The 18,827-nt window shown below is 44.3% G+C and overlaps 1 protein-coding gene across 4 annotated transcripts in view; it reads left to right on the forward strand.

The window, feature by feature from the left end:
* PMFBP1 (polyamine modulated factor 1 binding protein 1) overlaps window positions 1-12,673 on the forward strand; it is a 55,166-nt gene extending 42,493 nt beyond the window's left edge. For 2 of the 4 annotated variants that reach the window (XM_050772674.1, XM_050772675.1), the window contains exons 13-21: window positions 674-841; window positions 1,113-1,250; window positions 5,641-5,805; window positions 6,368-6,535; window positions 6,842-7,009; window positions 8,121-8,224; window positions 8,752-8,826; window positions 11,588-11,886; window positions 12,417-12,673. In XM_050772674.1, coding sequence (XP_050628631.1) covers window positions 674-841; window positions 1,113-1,250; window positions 5,641-5,805; window positions 6,368-6,535; window positions 6,842-7,009; window positions 8,121-8,224; window positions 8,752-8,826; window positions 11,588-11,886; window positions 12,417-12,433 — 1,302 coding nt within the window. In that variant the 3' untranslated portion in view covers window positions 12,434-12,673. The remainder of the gene's footprint in view (window positions 1-673; window positions 842-1,112; window positions 1,251-5,640; window positions 5,806-6,367; window positions 6,536-6,841; window positions 7,010-8,120; window positions 8,225-8,751; window positions 8,827-11,587; window positions 11,887-12,416) is intronic. The other 2 variants (XM_050772676.1, XM_050772677.1) reach the window with 2 other exon arrangements.
* The last annotated feature ends 6,154 nt before the right edge of the window (window positions 12,674-18,827 follow it).

An 18,827-nucleotide genomic window follows, 5' to 3' on the forward strand; every position in this document is an offset into this window, starting at 1 on the left:
CACTGCATTACAGCCTAGGTGACAGAGTGAGACCCTGTCTCAAAAAAAAGGAAAAAGATTAAATATATCAGACATTATTTGGGAAGATGTCACTACCAATCCATGCAAATTAATTGACCAGAATTGTGTTAGTATGCTAAGCCAGCCTCTCAGCACCAGCTCCCATTACCAGTGAGAAGCATTTTCAATGGTTAACCTTAAAATTAATCAAACAACAATGTTGTTTTTTCTAGGATTCAAAAGCTATTCTTATCAGTCAATTTATTTATTTTTTAAATAGTACCCAGCAGCAGGAGATAATTGTCAGTCAATTTAAAGTCTTTGATCTCTGAATTACTCTTTTTATGCTCTTCTAAGATTTTTAAACTTCATTCAAAAAGGTTTTTGATAAAGATTTGGAATCTTCCAAATCTTTGGGAAGAATTGATGAGAAAGTAGGAGAGAAAGCCGGTGCTTAGGAATTGGATCAATAAATAAAATAAATTGCTATCTGACTGAACAAAGAAAAAATGTTGCAGACATTAGAGGAAACCTTTTATTTTACGTATGCTATATAACTAAGGAATTGTCTTCTTATTCATTCCAGCCATGCCCTGTGTGCAATTGTCTGTATTTTTCCCCAAAATATAATATAGTCTAAGACAGTCTTTCAGCTCAGTCTTTATTTTTTCAGCACAGGGAGCAAGAATCCACCAAATGCAAGTTAGGAGATGATCTTCAGGAGGCCACAAAGCTACTGGAGGACAAACGGGAGCAGTTGAAGAAGAGCAAAGACCGTGAGAAGCTGATGGAGGAAGAACTTGAAGCTCTGCGGCAGGAATTTAAAAAGAAAGACAAGACGGTGAGTGGGAGAATCCCAGGAGAGCTGGGTCAGGAATCCAGAGTGGGACATGACCCCAGCCGGACCTTGGGGGATGCAGAGGCAATGGATGCTCAGACCTTAGGAAAGACAGGAAGGACAGTGGGAAAGGCCAGCGAGGAGGGGAGTGAGAAGGCCTGAGCTCCCGCAGGGTGGAGATAGAGCTGGGGGAGAGGGAGGATGGAGTGGGGCTTTTATAGTTACCTGACATTAACACCTCTTTGCTGTGCTTTATTCTTTAATGAGCGAACAGTTGAAAGAGAATTCCAGAAAGTTGGAGGAAGAAAATGAGAATCTCCGAGCAGAGTTACAGTGTTGTTCTACACAACTGGAATCCTCTGTCAACAAATACAACACCAGCCAACAGGTCATCCAAGACTTGAATAAAGAGGTGAGTAGACAGGAACCCCAAGGGAGTGAGGAACTTGAACCCTGTGACCCTTGACCTGAAATCTGTACCCACCTCTCCTCCACACAGAAATGCAGCTAACTGCTCAGCCAACTGTGGATCCTGGGCCACCTGCAGCTCCACTTCCCTCCTGGTTGGCACCTGGTTGCTGAGCCAGAGAAATGTTTCTTCCATATGTGGAAGATCTCATCTCATATCTGGTGGAGCCCCCAAGCTATTTGGGCTTTGGCATCAAGTCTTCCAATGTTCTGTTTTAGACCAGAGTTGAATGAATCCATTTTGGGGGGCAATTTGCTAGGGAACACTTCCAAAACTTGTCACGAAGCACAAAAAGGAGATGAAAGGGGGGACAGTTATTTTTCATCACACAAGTAAAAATGACAGAAAGGAGTAAATAGCATCTGACATACGCTAAGCACTGTGCTTGAATTCAGTCATGATTTATTTATCATCCACTTAAGCTCTTTACATGGCTTCCATCTGCTCTACTGCCAACAAGAGAGACATGATAGAGGAAAGAAAGATGGAGGGCCAAAGTCAGTGACCAGCAAGTGATGGGATGAACCACTATTTGAACCTGAATTATCCAGTTCTAACACCTCTTCCCTTTCTCCCTCATGATAAGCAGCCATCCTTTCTCCAGCTAAATCCTTTCCACCTTTCTGGGCAAGAGAAAAATATAACACCTTGGTAGATGGTCTCTTGGGCTACAAATGAAAGGCCAAGCAGCCCTTTCCTATTATTGACAGTAATTAATTTATAAAATACTGTGGAAATATTCTAGAATCAAAGAACCCCAGTATAACTGAGGAACTGAATTTGTAATTGTAATTAATGTTAAGCTTATTTAAATGTAAATAGCCTCATGTGGCTAGTGGCTACTATATTATACAGCACAGGCCTAAGGCACTGACTGTTCTCAGAGTTGTCCTCCAGAGATAATAATCTCTCCTTGAGTGTGATCCAGAGTTGAAGTCTGAGTCACTGAGATCCCTAAGGAACCTCCATGAATATATGGGATACTCAGATTCCTACGTGTTTAGTATGAACCTAGTGTCATATTTGCCAAAAGAAAGATAACCAAGTAAATGTGAAAGTAAAAACAATAATTTCAGATTACCTTTAATGAGAATCAGGAAGTTAAGGGATTTGTGTGTGTGTGTGTGTGTGTATAAGCATCTTCAACTTTTAAAAACATCCCTCACATAGGAAAACTTAATTAATTGAAATGGCCATCAGAAAGAAGCTTTGATTATTTTTCTAGAATGCACTTCCTTTCATTAATATTCCATATTTTAATTTGAAAATTTTCCATTTGAAGCCAAGGCAATATACCTTGATATCTTTTTCATCTCTTTGATTCTAGAATATTTCTACAGTATTTTATAAATTAATTACTGTCAATAATAGGAAAGCTCATTTATTTTTTACATATTCAGTCTGTATTTGGACATTTTATTGAACTCACTTATAAGTTGTAATTGTTTTTTAGTTACTTCTCATGGATTTAAGTAGATGATTATATTATTTGCAAGCAACAACAGTTTTCTAATATCTCTTTGCAATATTTATATTTACTTAATTTTTCTTGCCTTATTGCATTGGACAGTACCTACAGTTTAATGTTCAACAGCAGCAGTGTTGGCAGACATTTTTTTCTGGATCTTAAAGGAATGCCTCTGTTTTAGTATGATGCACCCTGTAGCCTTCTTGTTGCTGCCTTTAGCAGTTTTTTTTTCAGTTTCACATTACTAAGAGTTTTATTAATATGGATGCTGAATTTTATCAAATGCTTTTTTAAAAAAAATTATTGAGATGATTATATCAACCTTCTTAACCCACTTCCCATTTAGAAAGAAAAAAATTGGCCGGGCACGGTGGCTCAAGCCTGTAATCCCAGCACTTTGGGAGGCCGAGGCGAGTGGATCACGAGGTCAGGAGATCGAGACCATCCTGGCTAACATGGTGAAACCCCGTCTCTACTAAAAATACAAAAAAAACTAGCCGGGCATGGTGGCGGGCGCCTGTAGTCCCAGCTACTCAGAGACTGAGGCAGGAGAATGGCGTGAACCTGGGAGGCGGAGCTTGCAGTGAGCCGAGATCGCGCCACTGCACTCCAGCCTGGGTGACACAGCGCGAGACTCCGTCTCAAAAAAAAAAAAAAAGAAAGAAAGAAATTGCAGCTCACTGCTAGTGCAGTATTCTTGGGGCAAATGGGAAATGAGTTAAATAAATAATGTGGTGAATAAAATTAAGTAATTGATCCCGATTTTGGCCTACCCTTGCATTCCTAGTATGAGTCTTGATTGTGCATCATGTCTCATTCTTTTAATATAACATTTGGCACATTCTACGAAGTGAAATAAGATCAGTATGATTGGAATGCATTGATCAAGGGAGACGTTGGTATATAATGAGATTAGAAAGGAAGCAGGAACAGACATTATGGCCTCTGTTAAGAAATTTGGGGTTTTATTCTAAAAGCAACAGAAAGCCATTGATGGATTTCCTCAAAGGGACAGGGGAGGTGATTTGATCTAAGTTTGCAAAATATAACTTTGACTACTATGTGGAAATGGATTGGAGGGAGTGGTAGGTATGGAAGTGAAAAGACCATTTAGGAAGCTATTTCTGTCCAGGCTAGAATTTCTGTCCAGTGAAGAAGGAAGGGAGCAAATTCAGGATGTGTTTTGGAGGTCTAGCTAGAATTCACCAGTCTAGCTGATGGAATGGATATGAGAGAAAGTGAGGAATCAGTGAAGACTTCATGAAATTCACCTATAAAACCATCTAGACCTAATACCATTGACAGCAGAGAGAGTAGGTCTTTTATTAGAACTTTTACTAGAACTTCTTGATTCTATAATTCACATATTTCTATATGTAGATTTTTAGAATCTTTCTCCAAGCTAAACCACTCATGTTAGCAAAACTTTTTAAAGCTTCCATTTTAGCTTCTAGCTTCACTGTCATTTTTTTTCACCATCCTCAGTTTTAGTGTCTTACCTCTATACTGACATTTCTCATTCAGCCATCACTTATCAAGCACTGACAATGAATTATAGTTTCTCCAGTGATTCCTCTGGTTTACTGGGCAGACCCTGCTGACTCCATGTTTTTCAGAAGCCCCCAGAAAAGATGCACTTCTGTTTTCAGAAGACCAAATTATTTCATCTTTAGGAATAGTTTCACCACCAGGGCATGTAAAATACAGCGTCAGAAGTCCAATCTACCACTTTTCATCTCACTAATTCCCAGGGCCAAAGGTACTCAAAATTCTATCTGAAAAAGTAATAAACTTGAAACAGTGAACAGTTACTGGAGATAAAACAAGAAAACCCAAAAGAATGTGTTTCTGTGTTCATGGCCACTTTCAGATGCAGGTGTGCTAGAATACCAAAGAATACAAGTCAGGCATATGAATTTCTGCGGTCTCCCTCCAGCTTCCAGACTCAGAAGCAGATATCTGTCCTGTATTTAAAGTATATAAGGTGGCTAGTTTCTCTATGTGTCTATGACAATAACTCATAGTCGTATAGTAAAAGAAAGCCCTTTGTACATGTATCACCTCATTTGATCATCATAAAAACTCCATGAAACAAAATGATTTCAATTAGTGGAAGCAGAAACTGATGCTGGAGAAATAAGTAAATGATAGAACCTGGACCTCAACCCAGATTTTTCTGACTCCAGACTTCAACTTCCTTTTAACTATACCATGAATACTCATTACGAAGTTGAAAACAGACTTCAGTTTTTAAACACACTTCTACCAGAACTACATGTTCCCTAACATGTTGATCAATTGATCCCTAACTGCAAAAATGCAATATTTCACGTGACAGAACAATGACCATTTCTGAGCATTTCCTGAACCTCTGTCATGTGCCATGCCCTGAGTTACAGCAATGGGGAGACAGCAGGAAACAAAACACAGGCACAGTCCTGCTTTCATGGTACATCAAGTCTAGTGAATTACATCAGGAACTAAGTGAGTCATAAAACACAAAGGAAACGTTGTTATCATGTTCACTAACCTCAAATCGGATTCCAGGTCTTTATCAAAGACTGCAGAGTATGTGAAACGGACTTTTTTGTGTACTTGGTATATCATGCCCCAGCACAGCTGGTACTCCTGGTGTTTGAGGGAAATGCTAACTAGAAAGGGAAATGTGGCCGGGGGTTGCAAAAGAGCCTGGAAAGACAGCTCTACCTTTTACAACAGTGAAGTGAAGATGTGGGTGTTAACACGGACTCTGCAGGTTGTTGCAGACAGGAGAGAGTCTAGCTCTTGTTCATTTCCTATAGGCACAGAGAATGCCTCTATGACCCTGAGCTGGCACCTTGACAGTTCTGTTCTCCCTCCCTAAAGATAGCCCTTCAGAAGGAGTCCTTAATGAGCCTGCAGGCCCAGCTGGACAAAGCTCTGCAGAAGGAGAAGCACTATCTCCAGACCACCATCACCAAAGAAGCCTATGATGCATTATCCCGGAAGTCAGCCGCCTGCCAGGACGACCTGACCCAAGCCCTCGAGAAGGTGAGGCCACACCCTTTAGTCTCCAGGGCTGTTTTCAGGCAAGGAAATGTCAAGGTAGCGGGAGAGGCACAGGAGCCAATTTCCTGCCTATTGACTGTCACTGGGGCCATCTCAAACCCTTGTGTGGGCTGGGATGTCTGTGCAGAGAAGGCCGGCTTCCTCTTTGTGAGGCTTGGAGCTGGGTGGAGGGCGGAGGAAGAGGCCAAAGATCAAGGCCAAGTCTGGCAAGCCTTTCTGCCCATGGGTGACTCGGGGGCAAGGTTTTCCCAAAGTATGGATTGTCAGGGAAATTCACGCCCCATCCTGTGCTGATCATGGCCGGCCCATCAATTCATGGGATTGGAAAGGGAAGAAATGGAGGGAGTGGGTAGGGAGGAGAAAGCAGGGTACAGAAAACCAACCACTGTCATTTCCCACCCCGCTCTGGGAGACTAAGCAGTGTGACCATCTGTTTCACCCTGGGCAGAGGACAGGAAGGGACTGGAACCCTCCTCCATTCAGAACTCGGCAGAGAGGGCCAAAGGCTCTGATAGCCATTCGTCCTCTTTGTCTTTTCCGGAAGCTCAATCATGTGACCTCGGAGACAAAGAGCCTGCAGCGAAGCTTGACACAGACCCAAGAGAAGAAAGCTCAGCTGGAAGAGGAAATCATTGCTTATGAGGAAAGGATGAAAAAGCTCAATATGGAATTAAAAAAACTGCGGGGCTTCCACCAGGAGAGTGAGCTGGAGGTGAGGAGCTGCCCGGGGCTTGGGCTGCCTTCCTCGTAGGGGTCCACAAGGTCACCTCTTGCATACAGAATTATTTAGCATGAAGCCGTTCCCTTGGGCTGATAGGTTCCTTCCACTTTCTTGGCTCCCTGAACTTCAGGCAGAGGCAGCAAAGATCGGAGCATGGGTGCCCTCTGCTGGCTGCTGGGAAGAAAATACCCCCAACACATCTCCCAAGGCCCAGGAAGCACCCTCCGGCCTTGTTGTGGGTCCTGGGGTCAGGGAGGCCAGCTGGAGTCCCCCTCCTCACTTTGCTCTCCTGAGTAGGTGCACGCCTTCGACAAGAAGCTAGAGGAGATGAGCTGTCAGGTGCTGCAGTGGCAGAAGCAACACCAGAATGACCTCAAGATGCTGGCAGCCAAAGAGGAGCAGCTCAGGGAGTTCCAGGAGGAGATGGCCGCCCTGAAAGAGAACCTCCTTGAGGACGATAAGGAGGTGGGCATGCCTCAGCTTCTGCGTGCCTCCTCTCCACGCCTTCAGGCACATCCTGTGGCCACCCAAATGCCGGACAGCCCTTGGTGGGGGTGGGGGAGCCTGGGAGCAAAGGAAAGGTCACCCCCTCCATTTAGCACAAAGCAAGGGCCACAGCTGCTGGTTCAACCCACCTATGTTCTTGTGGCTTTGTTGATAGATACTGAGCAGAATGAAGGCCCCATTCTAGAGAAGAGACTGTCGGGTACACCAGCTACCCCTGACCTAGTCCACTGGGTACATCCTGACACTTTTGGCAGCCCTGGACCCTACAGTAGAATGGGCTAAGTGACCTTCTGGGCTTGTCCCAGGCCCACCTCCCTGAGCAGTGAAGTTCATGGCAGGAGGCCACAGGACAGCTCAGGTGGTCACTGGGCCTTTGCTCGAATTTCAAAGAAGGCATCTTAGGCCAGGCACAGTGGTTCACACCTGCAATCCCTATGTTTTGGGAGGCCAAGGCAGGAGGATTGTTTGAGTCCAGGAGTTTGAGCCCAGCCTGGGCAACATAGCAAGACCTCATCTCTACAATAAGTTTAAATGTTAGCTGGGCATGGTGGCCTATGCCTGTGGTGCCAGCTACTCGGCAGGCTGAGTGGGAGGATAGCTTGAGCCGGGGGGAAGTTAAGCTGCCATGAGCTGTGATCACACCACTGCACTCCAGCCTGAATGACAGGGCAAGACTGTCAAAAAAAAAAAGAGAGAAAGAGAGAGAAAGAAGGCACCTCTTCCTCTTCCTCCAGGTGTTTTTCTTCCATCTGTTAGAAAATCGGCTTAGCATACTTCTTTTTTAGGAGTCACTTTAATGCCTTCACACTGGAAACCAGGATTATAAATGTACGAATCTACTGTGTCTCTGCTATAAATGGTGCCTTCTCAGAAATGTCACCTCTGTGTGAGATGCCACCCACACAGCCAGAGGGGGAGGCCTGGTGGCAACTCCACAACTCTGGCCTCGGGTTGGACAGCAGAGTCGAGTTTTCTTTTCCCAGGAAGACAGAAGAGGCCTGACTCGGAAGGAGGGATGACAGGCCTGTGCTCCCACCTCTGACTGTCTCGTTTTCTTCTTCTACCCAAGCCCTGCTGCCTGCCCCAGCGGTCTGTACCCAAAGACACCTGTAGCCTCTACCGAGAGAACGATCAGATTATGACCAGCTTGGAGCAATGGGCGAAACAGCAGAAGTGAGTATGGGAGGAAAAAGGAAGGCAGGGTCCAAGGCCTGGACTGAGCCGAGGAGCCACACGGGTGCTAAAGATTAGTCACACACACACCTGCACTCCTGGAAAACAGATCCAGTCTCAGTCCACACCCAAGGGACGGGAATAAGATGGAGAGGAGGGCTCAACCCTTCAGGCAGGTCTGGAAAGCCCTGCTGACCTGGAAACAGCAGCGGCAAGGAGGAAGGAGTGCTTTGCTGTGGCTCCGATGTCCTCCTCCTGTCCCGGGATCCAGCTTCACTGCCTGGCCCTAACTCATTCCCTTGAACTCACCTGGGCTGACAGGGATTTTGCATAGGAGTTGAGTTCAGAGAGTCCACTGAATGCCCAGGTGCTAGGAAGGCCCCAACTCTGGGGACAGGGTGATGCATGGGGGGCCTGGGATGCAGCTGCCGTCTTGCTGAGAACCCAGCGTCCCATTCAGCCCGCTGCACCCTTGCTCACAGGAGGCTGGCAACTGGCCACTCTTTTCTCCTGTGATTTTATTACAGGGTCGCCAATGAGAAACTGGGAAACAAGCTCCGAGAGCAGGTGAAATACATCGCCAAGCTGAGTGGTGAAAAGGAGTAAGTCATCTTACACTACCCCAGCAGCTTCCTGGGAGCTGACTGGAAAGGTCAGCAGGGAGCCAGGGCTGGCTTTAGCCCTTGATAGGGGGATCAGCCCAGGAAAGTACTTCAGAAAGACCTCCAGGTCCCGAATCTGCATCTATGTCACCTTGGGCATATCACTTGATCTCTCAGAGCCTTAGTTCTCTCACCAAAAATCCAAAGGGAGTTTAGTAGTCTTTTTGTTCCTTCCTGCTCTCATGGTTCTCAGAGGTCAAGGGTGCTAAGCAGGGAACAGGCAGTGAAAGGCAGACTGGATTAGTTAGGGCAGGAGCTGAGCTGCTCTAACAGATCCCAAGTGAAGAAAAACAAGGAACATCTCTTCGTGAAATCATCAGGTGAGCAGGCCAGGTTGGAGGAGCCCTTCTGTTCCACCTGTTCATCTGGGGGCCTCTGGTCTTGCTTCCCCTCATGGTCAAAGCTGGGTCCATTAAGAGGGAGGTATGCGAGGAGTGTTACCAGTTTGAGAATGGAGGTGAAGGTATGAAGATCTAAAACCGAGATTTTGGAGGTGGCAAAGTAACAACTAACAACAAGCCTTAGGACAGCGCTTCCCATCCTTTTCTCAGGGAACACTTAGAAAACGACAGTACCTTACATAACACCATGGATACTGTGCAGCTATCAAAAAGAATGAGATCATGTCTTTGTGGAAACATGGATGGAGCTAGAGGCTATTATCCTTAGCAAACTGACACAGGAATAGAAAACCAAATACCACATGTTCTCACTTGTAAGTGAGAGCTAAATGATGAGAATTTATGAACACAAAGAAGGAAACAACAGACACTGGGGTCTATCTGACGGGGGAGGGTAGGAGGAGGGAGAGGAGCAGAAAAGATAACTATTGGGTACTGGGCTTAATTCCTGGGTGAGGAAATAATCTGTACAACAAACTCCTGTGACATGAGCTTGCTGATGTAACATGTACCCTGAACCTAATAAAAGTGAAAATAAAATAAAAGTGAAAAAGAAAATGACCACAGTTTAGGATCCCTTGAGGCCAGGAGTTTGAGACTATCCTGGGTGACAGCAAGGCCCTGCCTCTACAAAAAAAAATTAAGAATTAGCCTAGCCAGGCATGGTGGTGCACACCTACAGTCCCAGCTAATTGGGAGGCTGGGGCGGGAGGATTACTTGAGCCCAAGAGATTGAGGCTGCAGTGACCTATGTTCACACCACTGCACTCTGGCATGGGTGACAGAATGAGAACCCATCTCTAAAAAAGAAGGATAAAAATAACCACATCTGTTTGGCATACTTGTGACAAAGCTGACCAAGCAGTGGCTGCCCCAGAGCTTTGCCCCTAGGGCTGTGGGCATCTCCAAACACCTGGAATCCATTCGTGGCACCCCAGGTGGAAAGCCCTATTCTAGGCTTTGGCCTTGGGTACATGGCAGAGTTGAAGAGAAGGCTGAGACCTTTGGAATAAGGAGGCCAAGGAATTGAGAAACCAGGACGTGGATGAACTGTATGGGATATTGAAGGCTTTCGAGATGCTGACAGGAGGGGGCCAGAGAGCCAGGGAAGGAGGGCACTGCTGAGACCCCCTCTCCAGACCCAGGGGCACTGGGAGTGAGGGGCTACTGGGCATGGGAAGAGGCGTCCTCAAAGTTGGCCAGCTTTGTAGAGAGGAAAAGGGTAGAGCATATGCCCAGAGAAGAGGTTGAGGATGAATTCTCTACTTGATTTCCTCTAGGAAAGACCATGAAACTTTTTACTGGGGTGTAACTAAAAGAAAAGTTGTCAGACTCTGAAGGTAACACATAACGTCAGTCTTTTTCTTCTGTTGTGCCAAGTCCAGGAAGTTCTTTTTTACAAAGAACTCACTCTTGAGTTTTCCTGTTCTTATTTGAAAGAAAAGCATCTTTTAATGATCATAGTAGCTCAACTAATACATATTTTTGCTGTGTGTGAGGCACTATCTTAAGTGTTAACACGTATGAGCTCATTTCATCTTCATAAGACCTCCTGCGTTCAGTATAGTCATGATCCCCATTTATGGATGAGGAAAGAGAGGACCTGGGAAACTAAGTAACTTGCCCCTGGTCTCAAAACTAATAAGTGGCAGAGTCACAATTCCAATGTGGGAAGTCTGGTTTCAGAGCCCACTTTCACCCACTGCCCTCAACATTCGTTTGGAGACACACAACAGTGATAATAAAAGTTGCCGTTTATTGAGGCATGGGGAATGTGCTAAATTATCTTTCCCCTCCTCTGCATGGCAGCCTCCATTTCCTCATCTGTAAAATGGGGATAAGTAACTTGCCCAAGTTCTTGACAGAGCTGGGATCTCCTGTGCTCCCGACTCTTCAGCAAAGGGAAGCAGAGAGAATGCGGGCTTTGGCATTGGTGCTGGGTGAGAATGTTTCCAAGGCATGGCCATGAGAACCCGAGGACACATGATCACAGTTGTCCCTAACAGCCTTCTGGTTCTTCAAGTCAAATTTCTGTCATTTATCAAACCAGATCCTCATATGAACCCCAGCAGTCAGGCCAGGCCTGACTGTCCCCGTCTGACAGATAAGAAAACAGGCCCAGAACTGGCAGAGTTGGGCAGGAGTACCAGCTCCTGGTCTACTCGGACCCCAGGCCTGGGCTTCTTCCACAGTACACATGTAGGCCTCCATTTCTACAGAGCACATGTCACAGCCCAGCTCTGAACAGACATGGGCGTCTGTGCTGTCTTCCCTGTGACACCTTTATCTGTCCTTTCTAGCAGGGAACCAAGCAGAGCCAGCAGCCCCAACACAACCCGTCCTTCCTCTCCTTCCCACAGCCACCTCCACAATGTAATGGTCCACCTGCAGCAGGAAAACAAGAAGCTGAAGAAGGAAATAGAAGATAAGAAGACGAAAGCTGAGAACACAAGGCTATGCACCAAAGCCCTAGGCCCGAGCAAAACAGAGTCCACACAGAGAGGGAAAGTGTGCGGCGCCTTGGGCTGGAAGGGGTTGCCCCAGGACGGGGGTCAAAGAATGGACCTCACCAAGTACATCGGGATGCCCCATTGCCCGGGTACGTCTGCCATTTGTCAATAAAATAAGTGTGTTTTTTTCTTTAAATCACTGGATTGAGAATTCAAGTAGGAAGAAGAAAATAGGCCTTTTGTGACCTCAAGTCGTTTTCTTAGCTACTTGGGACCAAAGATTGTTGTTTTCACATCTGTAAAGGGAGGAGGCAAATTAAGACCCCTTCTGATGTAAGAACATCTGAAGCATACCCAAGTGCCTCACATCTCAGACCTGTCCCTTCCCCTGACTCAGACCCGTTTTAGGGAATAGGAAGTAGAGGCATCTTCCTTCTACATCTGGAAACCCTGTAAGAGCACCCCAGCCACCTACCTAGCCTGGGTCCACAGCCACCTTTCCTGCCACCTGGAAACTCCATGGTACCCCAGAGGCAAGAGGTCACCTGCGGCAGTCACCAGGCAGAGCTGCCTGGCCATGCGGCCAGTCCTTGAGGAGTCACCTCAGTCACAATTAACGAGGTGATTCCTCAAGGAATCTCCTCAAATCAAAACTCTCATTTCCTCCCTGTTCCCTCAGGTTCCTCGTATTGCTAGAATCCACATCTAGCCATGAGCAGCATTTCCACGCGTGTTTCTTCCGAGGACAGTGAGTTCCCAGCCCTCCCTCTCTCTTGACCTGGATCAGCTCTTACGGGAATATATCACGGTCCCAGCCTATTTTGCAAGACACTAACGTTCGTTGAGTTTTGCCCACTTCCTGCCATGGAGTGAGCTTTAGAAGCATACGTCCATCTCCAGGCCCAAATATGAAATAAAGACATGAGCATGAGCACAGCGGTTGTGGTGAGCTCTTGGTGTCTTGCAGACATTTCTGCCCCGCAATCCCCCAGCAACATGTTCATCCTGTTTTCTCTGGATTTTAACAGATACTGGTCTTTTCCATATACGGGGAAGCCATAATCCCCAATGCAAGCTTCTGGATTCGTTTTTAAACGAACAAAAGTGATAAGTAGCACCTTTTTTATTTTCTTTCCATTACTATCTGAAACTTAAAAAGAAAAAGTCTAAGAACTCCAAAAAGGAAGTAATCCTGAGACCCCAAAAAAAGGAAGAGCAATAAGGGCTGTATTTTTCAAATGGGGGAGCAAGAGCACACCACCTGCCCCCTGCCCCTGGGCTCCACATTCCATTCCTTCTTCTAACAATTGTATTTTCCTCCCCAGCCACCTCAATACAAGTGAAATTCCCTTATGACAAACTCCAAGGACAGCTAATATTTTATTCTGGTAGGATTTTGTTAAACTGAGTACATGTCTAGAATTTATATTTCTAGTCTATAGGAAGTGGAGACAACTCACTACTAGTGTAATATTAATATAAGAGAAAGAAATGAAAGATCTTACATTTCTGAGGGGGGCAGTAAAAGTGAAGGAAGAAACCCACTGGTTAGCAATGATTCTTCAATATTCTTCCTGGGCCTAATAAAGGCCAAGAAAATTCACTGCTAATAGGAACACTAACAAGTTATATAGGATGCCCCCGATAGAACTTGGGAAGGGCAGTTCCAGAAATGCAGTGTGAGCTAGGAGTGACAGGCATCTCTGGTAGTTTCTGTTACGATAGTTGTTGTCTGTTTAAGCTCTTTGAACTATGTTCCCTCATGTGGTTTAGAATGTGGGTTTATTTTCTAGAGAAAACAAAGATTGAAAAATCTAGTACTAATCTAGCCTGTGGCTTACTTTATTCAAACAAAAGTTCAATGCCATTAAAATCCCCAGCCTCATCTACTAAAAAGGGATTTTATCTCTATAATTTACCAAAATATTTCATATATTTTGGCCAAAATTACAATCTCTGGTTTCTTTTAATGTGGTACATCTTTCCCAAGTTATCTTTCACTTCCTGTGGAGTGATTACACCAGAGCAAAGCAGGTAGTCAGTTATGGAGAGCTAATTGGTGGCAGAGCCAGAAAAACATCAACATATTACCCAGCCATCTGACTTTGACAGCCCAGCCAGGCAGAAGACCTAGCTGAGTACAGGGGATGGACTTAGAGAAGTGCAGTTTCTCTAAAGATAGGAGGAAGGGCAGGGAAACTGAGTGTTGCCTGCCTATAATTTGTTAAGAAATAACCAAGGAATTGAGTTCCTAAAAAAGTAGTTCGAACAGCTGATAATAAAAAGAAATGGTTACAACAACACTCTTTTATGAATTTTTTTTTAGAAAGCACTCAACAAATGAGGATTAGAAGGAAACTACCTCAGCATTATAAAACCGCATATGAAAAACCCAGAACAAACATCATACTCAATGGTGAAAGACTAAAAGCTTTTCCTCTAAGATCAGGAATAAGGCAAGAACACCTACTTTGCCACATCTGTTCAGCATTGTACTGGCAGTTCTAGCCAGAGCAGTTAGGCAAGAAAAAGAACTAAAAGGGATTCAAATTGGAAAGGAAGAAGTAAAATTATCTCTGTTCACAGATCTTATATGTAAAAAACCGTAAAGAATCTACAGACCACCTCCCCTCCCAAAAAAAGCCTGGTAGAGCTGATAATGAATTCAGCAAAGTAACAGGATACAAAGTCAACACACAAAAATGAACTGCAGGTTTATATAACAATTAATAATCTGAAAAGGAAATTATAAAAATAATTTCACTTCATTTATAATAGCATCAAAAATAAACAAATACTTGGGAATTAACCAAGGCAGTAAAAGACTTGTACAATGAAAACTGTAAAACATTACCGAGAGAAATTAAAGAAGACATAAACAGAAACACATCCCATGTTCATGGATTGAAAGACTTAATATTAAGATGTCAATATACATAAGGTGATCTACAGTTTCAATGTAATCTCTGTCAAAATCCCAATTATTATTATTTTTTTTTTTTTTTTTTTTTTTTTGCAGAAATAGGAAAACTCAACCTAAAACTCACATGGAATCTTAAGGGATCCCAATAGCCAAAACAGTCTCAAAAAAGAAGAACAAAGCTGAAGAACTTACTGATTTCAAAACTTACTACAAACCTGCAGTAATCAAAATAGTGTGGTACTGCCACATAAATCAAAAGACAGACATACAAACCAGTGGAATAGACTAGGAAGAATCCCAGAAATAAACCCTCACATATATGGTCAAATAATTTTGACAAGGATACTGAGACTATGAAATGGGGAAAGGATAGTTTTTTATTTTGTTTTCCAACAAATGGTGCTGGGAAAACAGAATATTTGCATGCAAAAGAATAAGGCTGTGCCCTTACCTAATACCATATACAAAAATTAACTCAAAATGAATCACAGACCTAAATGTAGCCACTAAAACTATAAAACTCATAGAAGAAAATATAGAACAAACCCTTCATGACATTGGATTTGGCAGTGATTTCCTGGGTATAACACCAAAGGCACAGGCACCAAAAGAAATAATAGACAAATTAGACATCATGAAACTTTAAAAATTTTGTGCATCAAAAGCAATACCAACAGAGTAAAAAGGCAACCCACAGAATAAGAGAAAATATTTCCAAATCATATCTCTGATGCTAATATCCAGAATATATAGAGAACTCCTAAAACTCAAGAAAACAAACGACCCAGTTTGAAAATGGGCGGAGCATACGCCGAAGAATGAAACTGGACCCCTATCTTTCACCATATACAAAAATCAACTCCAGATGGATTAAAGATTTAAATGCAAGACCTCAAACTATAGAAATCGTTACCGCCTATAATCCCAGCACTTTGGGAGGCCGAGGCGGGCAGATCACGAGGTCAGGAGATCAAGACCATCCTGGCTAACATGGTGAAACCCCGTCTCTACTAAAAAAATGAAAAAAAATTAGCCGGGCATGGTGGCGGGTGCCTGTAGTCCCAGCTACTAGGGAGGCTGAGGCAGGAGAATGGCGTGAACCTGGGAGGCGGAGCTTTCATTGAGCCGAGATCGCGCCACTGCACTCCAGCCTAGTGACAGAGCAAGACTCCTACTCAAAAAAAAAAAAAAAAAAGAAAAAGAAATCGTTATCAGGTCAGGTGTGGTGACTCACACCTGTAATCCCAGCACTTTGGGAGGCCGAGGCAGGCGGATCACGAGGTCAACAGATCGAGACCATCCTGGCCAACATAGTGAAACCCTGTCTCTACTAAAAATACAAAAGTTAGCTGGGCATGGTGGCGCTCATCTGTAGTACCAGCTACTTGGGAGGCTGAGGCAGGAGAATCGCTTAAACCCAGGAGGCAGAGGTTGCAGCGAGCCGAGATCAAGCCACTGCACTCCAGCCTGGCAACAGACCAAGACTCCATCTCAAAAAAAAAAGAAATCGTTCTCGACATCCGCCTCGGCCAAGAATTTTTGGCTAAGTCAGCAAAAACAATTGCAACAAAAACAAAAATTGGTAGGAGGGACGTAATAAACTAAAGAGCTTCTACACAGCAAAAGAAACTATCAGCAGAATAAACAACCTACAGAGTGGGAGAAAATAGTCACAAACTACACAGCTGACAAAGGCCTAATATCTAGAATCTACAAGGAACTTAAACAAATCAAGCAAAAAACAAATAACCCCATTAAAAATGGGCAAAGGACATGAACAGACACTTCTCAAAAGAAGACATACAACCAGCCAACGAAAATATGAAAAAATGCTCATCATCACTAATCATCAGAGAAATGCAAATCAAAACCACAATGAAATACTATTTCACACCAGTCAGAATGGCTATTACTAAAATGTCAAAAAATAACAGATGCTGGCAAGGCTGGTGAGAAAAGGCAATGCTTATATACTGCTGGTGAGAATGTAAATTAGTTCAGCCACTGTGAAAAAAGGTTTCAAGGTTTCTCAAATAACTTAAAACCAACCTACCATTTGACCCAGCAATCCCATGAGTAGGTGTATACCCAAAGGAAAATAAATCATTCTACCAAAAAGACACATGCACTCACATGTTCATTGCTGCACTATTCACAATAGCAAAGACATGGAATCAACCTAGGTGCCCAGCAGTGGTGGACTGGATAAAGGAAATGTGGTACGTACACACCATGGGGTACTACGCAGCCATGGAAAAGAATGAAATCATGTCCCTTGCAACAACATGGATGCAGCTGGAGGCCATAATCCTAAGCTAATTCATGCAGGAACAGAAAATCAAATACCACCTCTTCTCACTTATAAGTGGGAGCTAAACATTGAGCACACAGGGACATAAATATAGAAACAATAAACACTGTGGACTACTTGGTTTGGGGGAGTAGAGAGAGGGAAATGGGTTGAAAAAATACCTGTTGGGAATTATGCTCACTACCTGGGTGATGGGAACCATACCCGAAACCTCCACACCACACAGTATACCCATATAACGAACCTGCACATGTACCCTCTGTATCTAAAATAAAAGTTGAAATTTAAAATTTAAAAAAAAGTTACCAATGCAAAAAAAAAAATGGGAAGAGGACTTGAGACATTTCTCCAAAGAAGATAAACAAATGGCCAATAATAAGCACATGAAAAGATGCTCAATACCACTAATTATTAGGGAAATGCAAATCAAAACTGCAGTGAGATAGCAGCCATTAGGATGGCTACACTAAAAAAATACAGAAAATAACAAGTGTCGGCCAGACTCAGGAGTCCACTATGGGGCCATGGTGCTAGTTAGAGACCATGCTGTTGTCATAGGTATGCTTTTGTACCTCTAAAAAAACAATCAGTTGCCATCTGAAAAAAAGACAGAATCAGAATATTAAAGCTGGAAGGAACTTTAAGGAAGATCTGAATGGAAAGGGTCAGTAATTTAAAAAACTACTGGAAACACAAGAAGAGACAGAGCCTCGAGCAGAAGCTCCAGTACCGCGGCAGATTCAAGGGGAGCTGCTGTGGGCAGGGGACCCCTCCATTCCTCTTGTAGCGCCCACATGTACCAAGTATCCTTCACCAGGTGTTCCTTGCTTTTAAATAAGAAGGTTGAGTTGGACCCAATGTTTTAATAGCCTCTCTGACCTTTTTATCTAAGGGACTTGGTGAGTTTGTGACCAAGGTCACAGCTTATTAATAACTGTTAATTGGAACGTCAATGTTTTTCCTACTCCATTGCCTGAGTCTGTAAATAGGTCACACATCAGCCAACTTCTCCTAGTCCTCCAACCTAGGGCCTAGATTAGAAGGCTTCCTAGGCAAAGTGCTGGCAGCCTTCTCTTCACTACGGAGCCCTGAAAAGCCCATTTCCACCTGCATTCCCCCAAGGGGGCTAGAGGTAAGGAGAATGGAGGCAGAGGTGGTAGCTGGTGCTGGCTGGCAAAGCTAGGCCTCTGAGCTCACCCACAAAATTGACTTACATTTTAACATTTATTGAGTTATAACATGGAAATGCAAATCCCAGGAACAGAGGGAGAAAGGGGTCAGAACAGCACGGCAGGCCACACACCACAGGGCTCACGCCGGCACTGGCCTGGTATCAAGGTGCTTCTGAGCCCCAATCCTGTCTGTGACTCAACCCCAACACAGAACCTGCCAACCAGCACACCTGGCAGAAGCCCGGCCCGGAGGAATCACAGCATACAGACCATGGTTAGTGCAAAGGGCCAAACCCCCCAAAAGCCACCTCAGCAGACTTAAGAGACTGCTTAAAAAGAGAAAAGACTAGTGATTCTGGTGTAAGGGTCACCTTTTACATGAAAATGAATAAGCTACATTTTGCACTGTTTTTCAGTCAATGGACAACCGTTACCCTCTGCCATCCAGAGCAATCACATGGACCTCTTTCAAGCAGCCAAACCACGCCGGGGAAGGCTGGGGCGGACTCCTGCGCATCTCCCTCCCATGACCTGGCCATCAAGGCGGACCTGCCATTGCCCCCCAGTCTCAGGAGCAGCTGGGCACCCTCAGAGCTCGGCCTGCCTTGTGCATTAATAAGGGTGGATCCAGGACGACCCATGCAAGGGAAGTCAGGGCAGGCTTCTGCCCCCCTCCCCCACCTT

This window comes from Macaca thibetana, chromosome 20 (assembly GCF_024542745.1).
Source record: "Macaca thibetana thibetana isolate TM-01 chromosome 20, ASM2454274v1, whole genome shotgun sequence".
Classification (NCBI taxonomy): Eukaryota; Metazoa; Chordata; class Mammalia; order Primates; family Cercopithecidae; genus Macaca; species Macaca thibetana.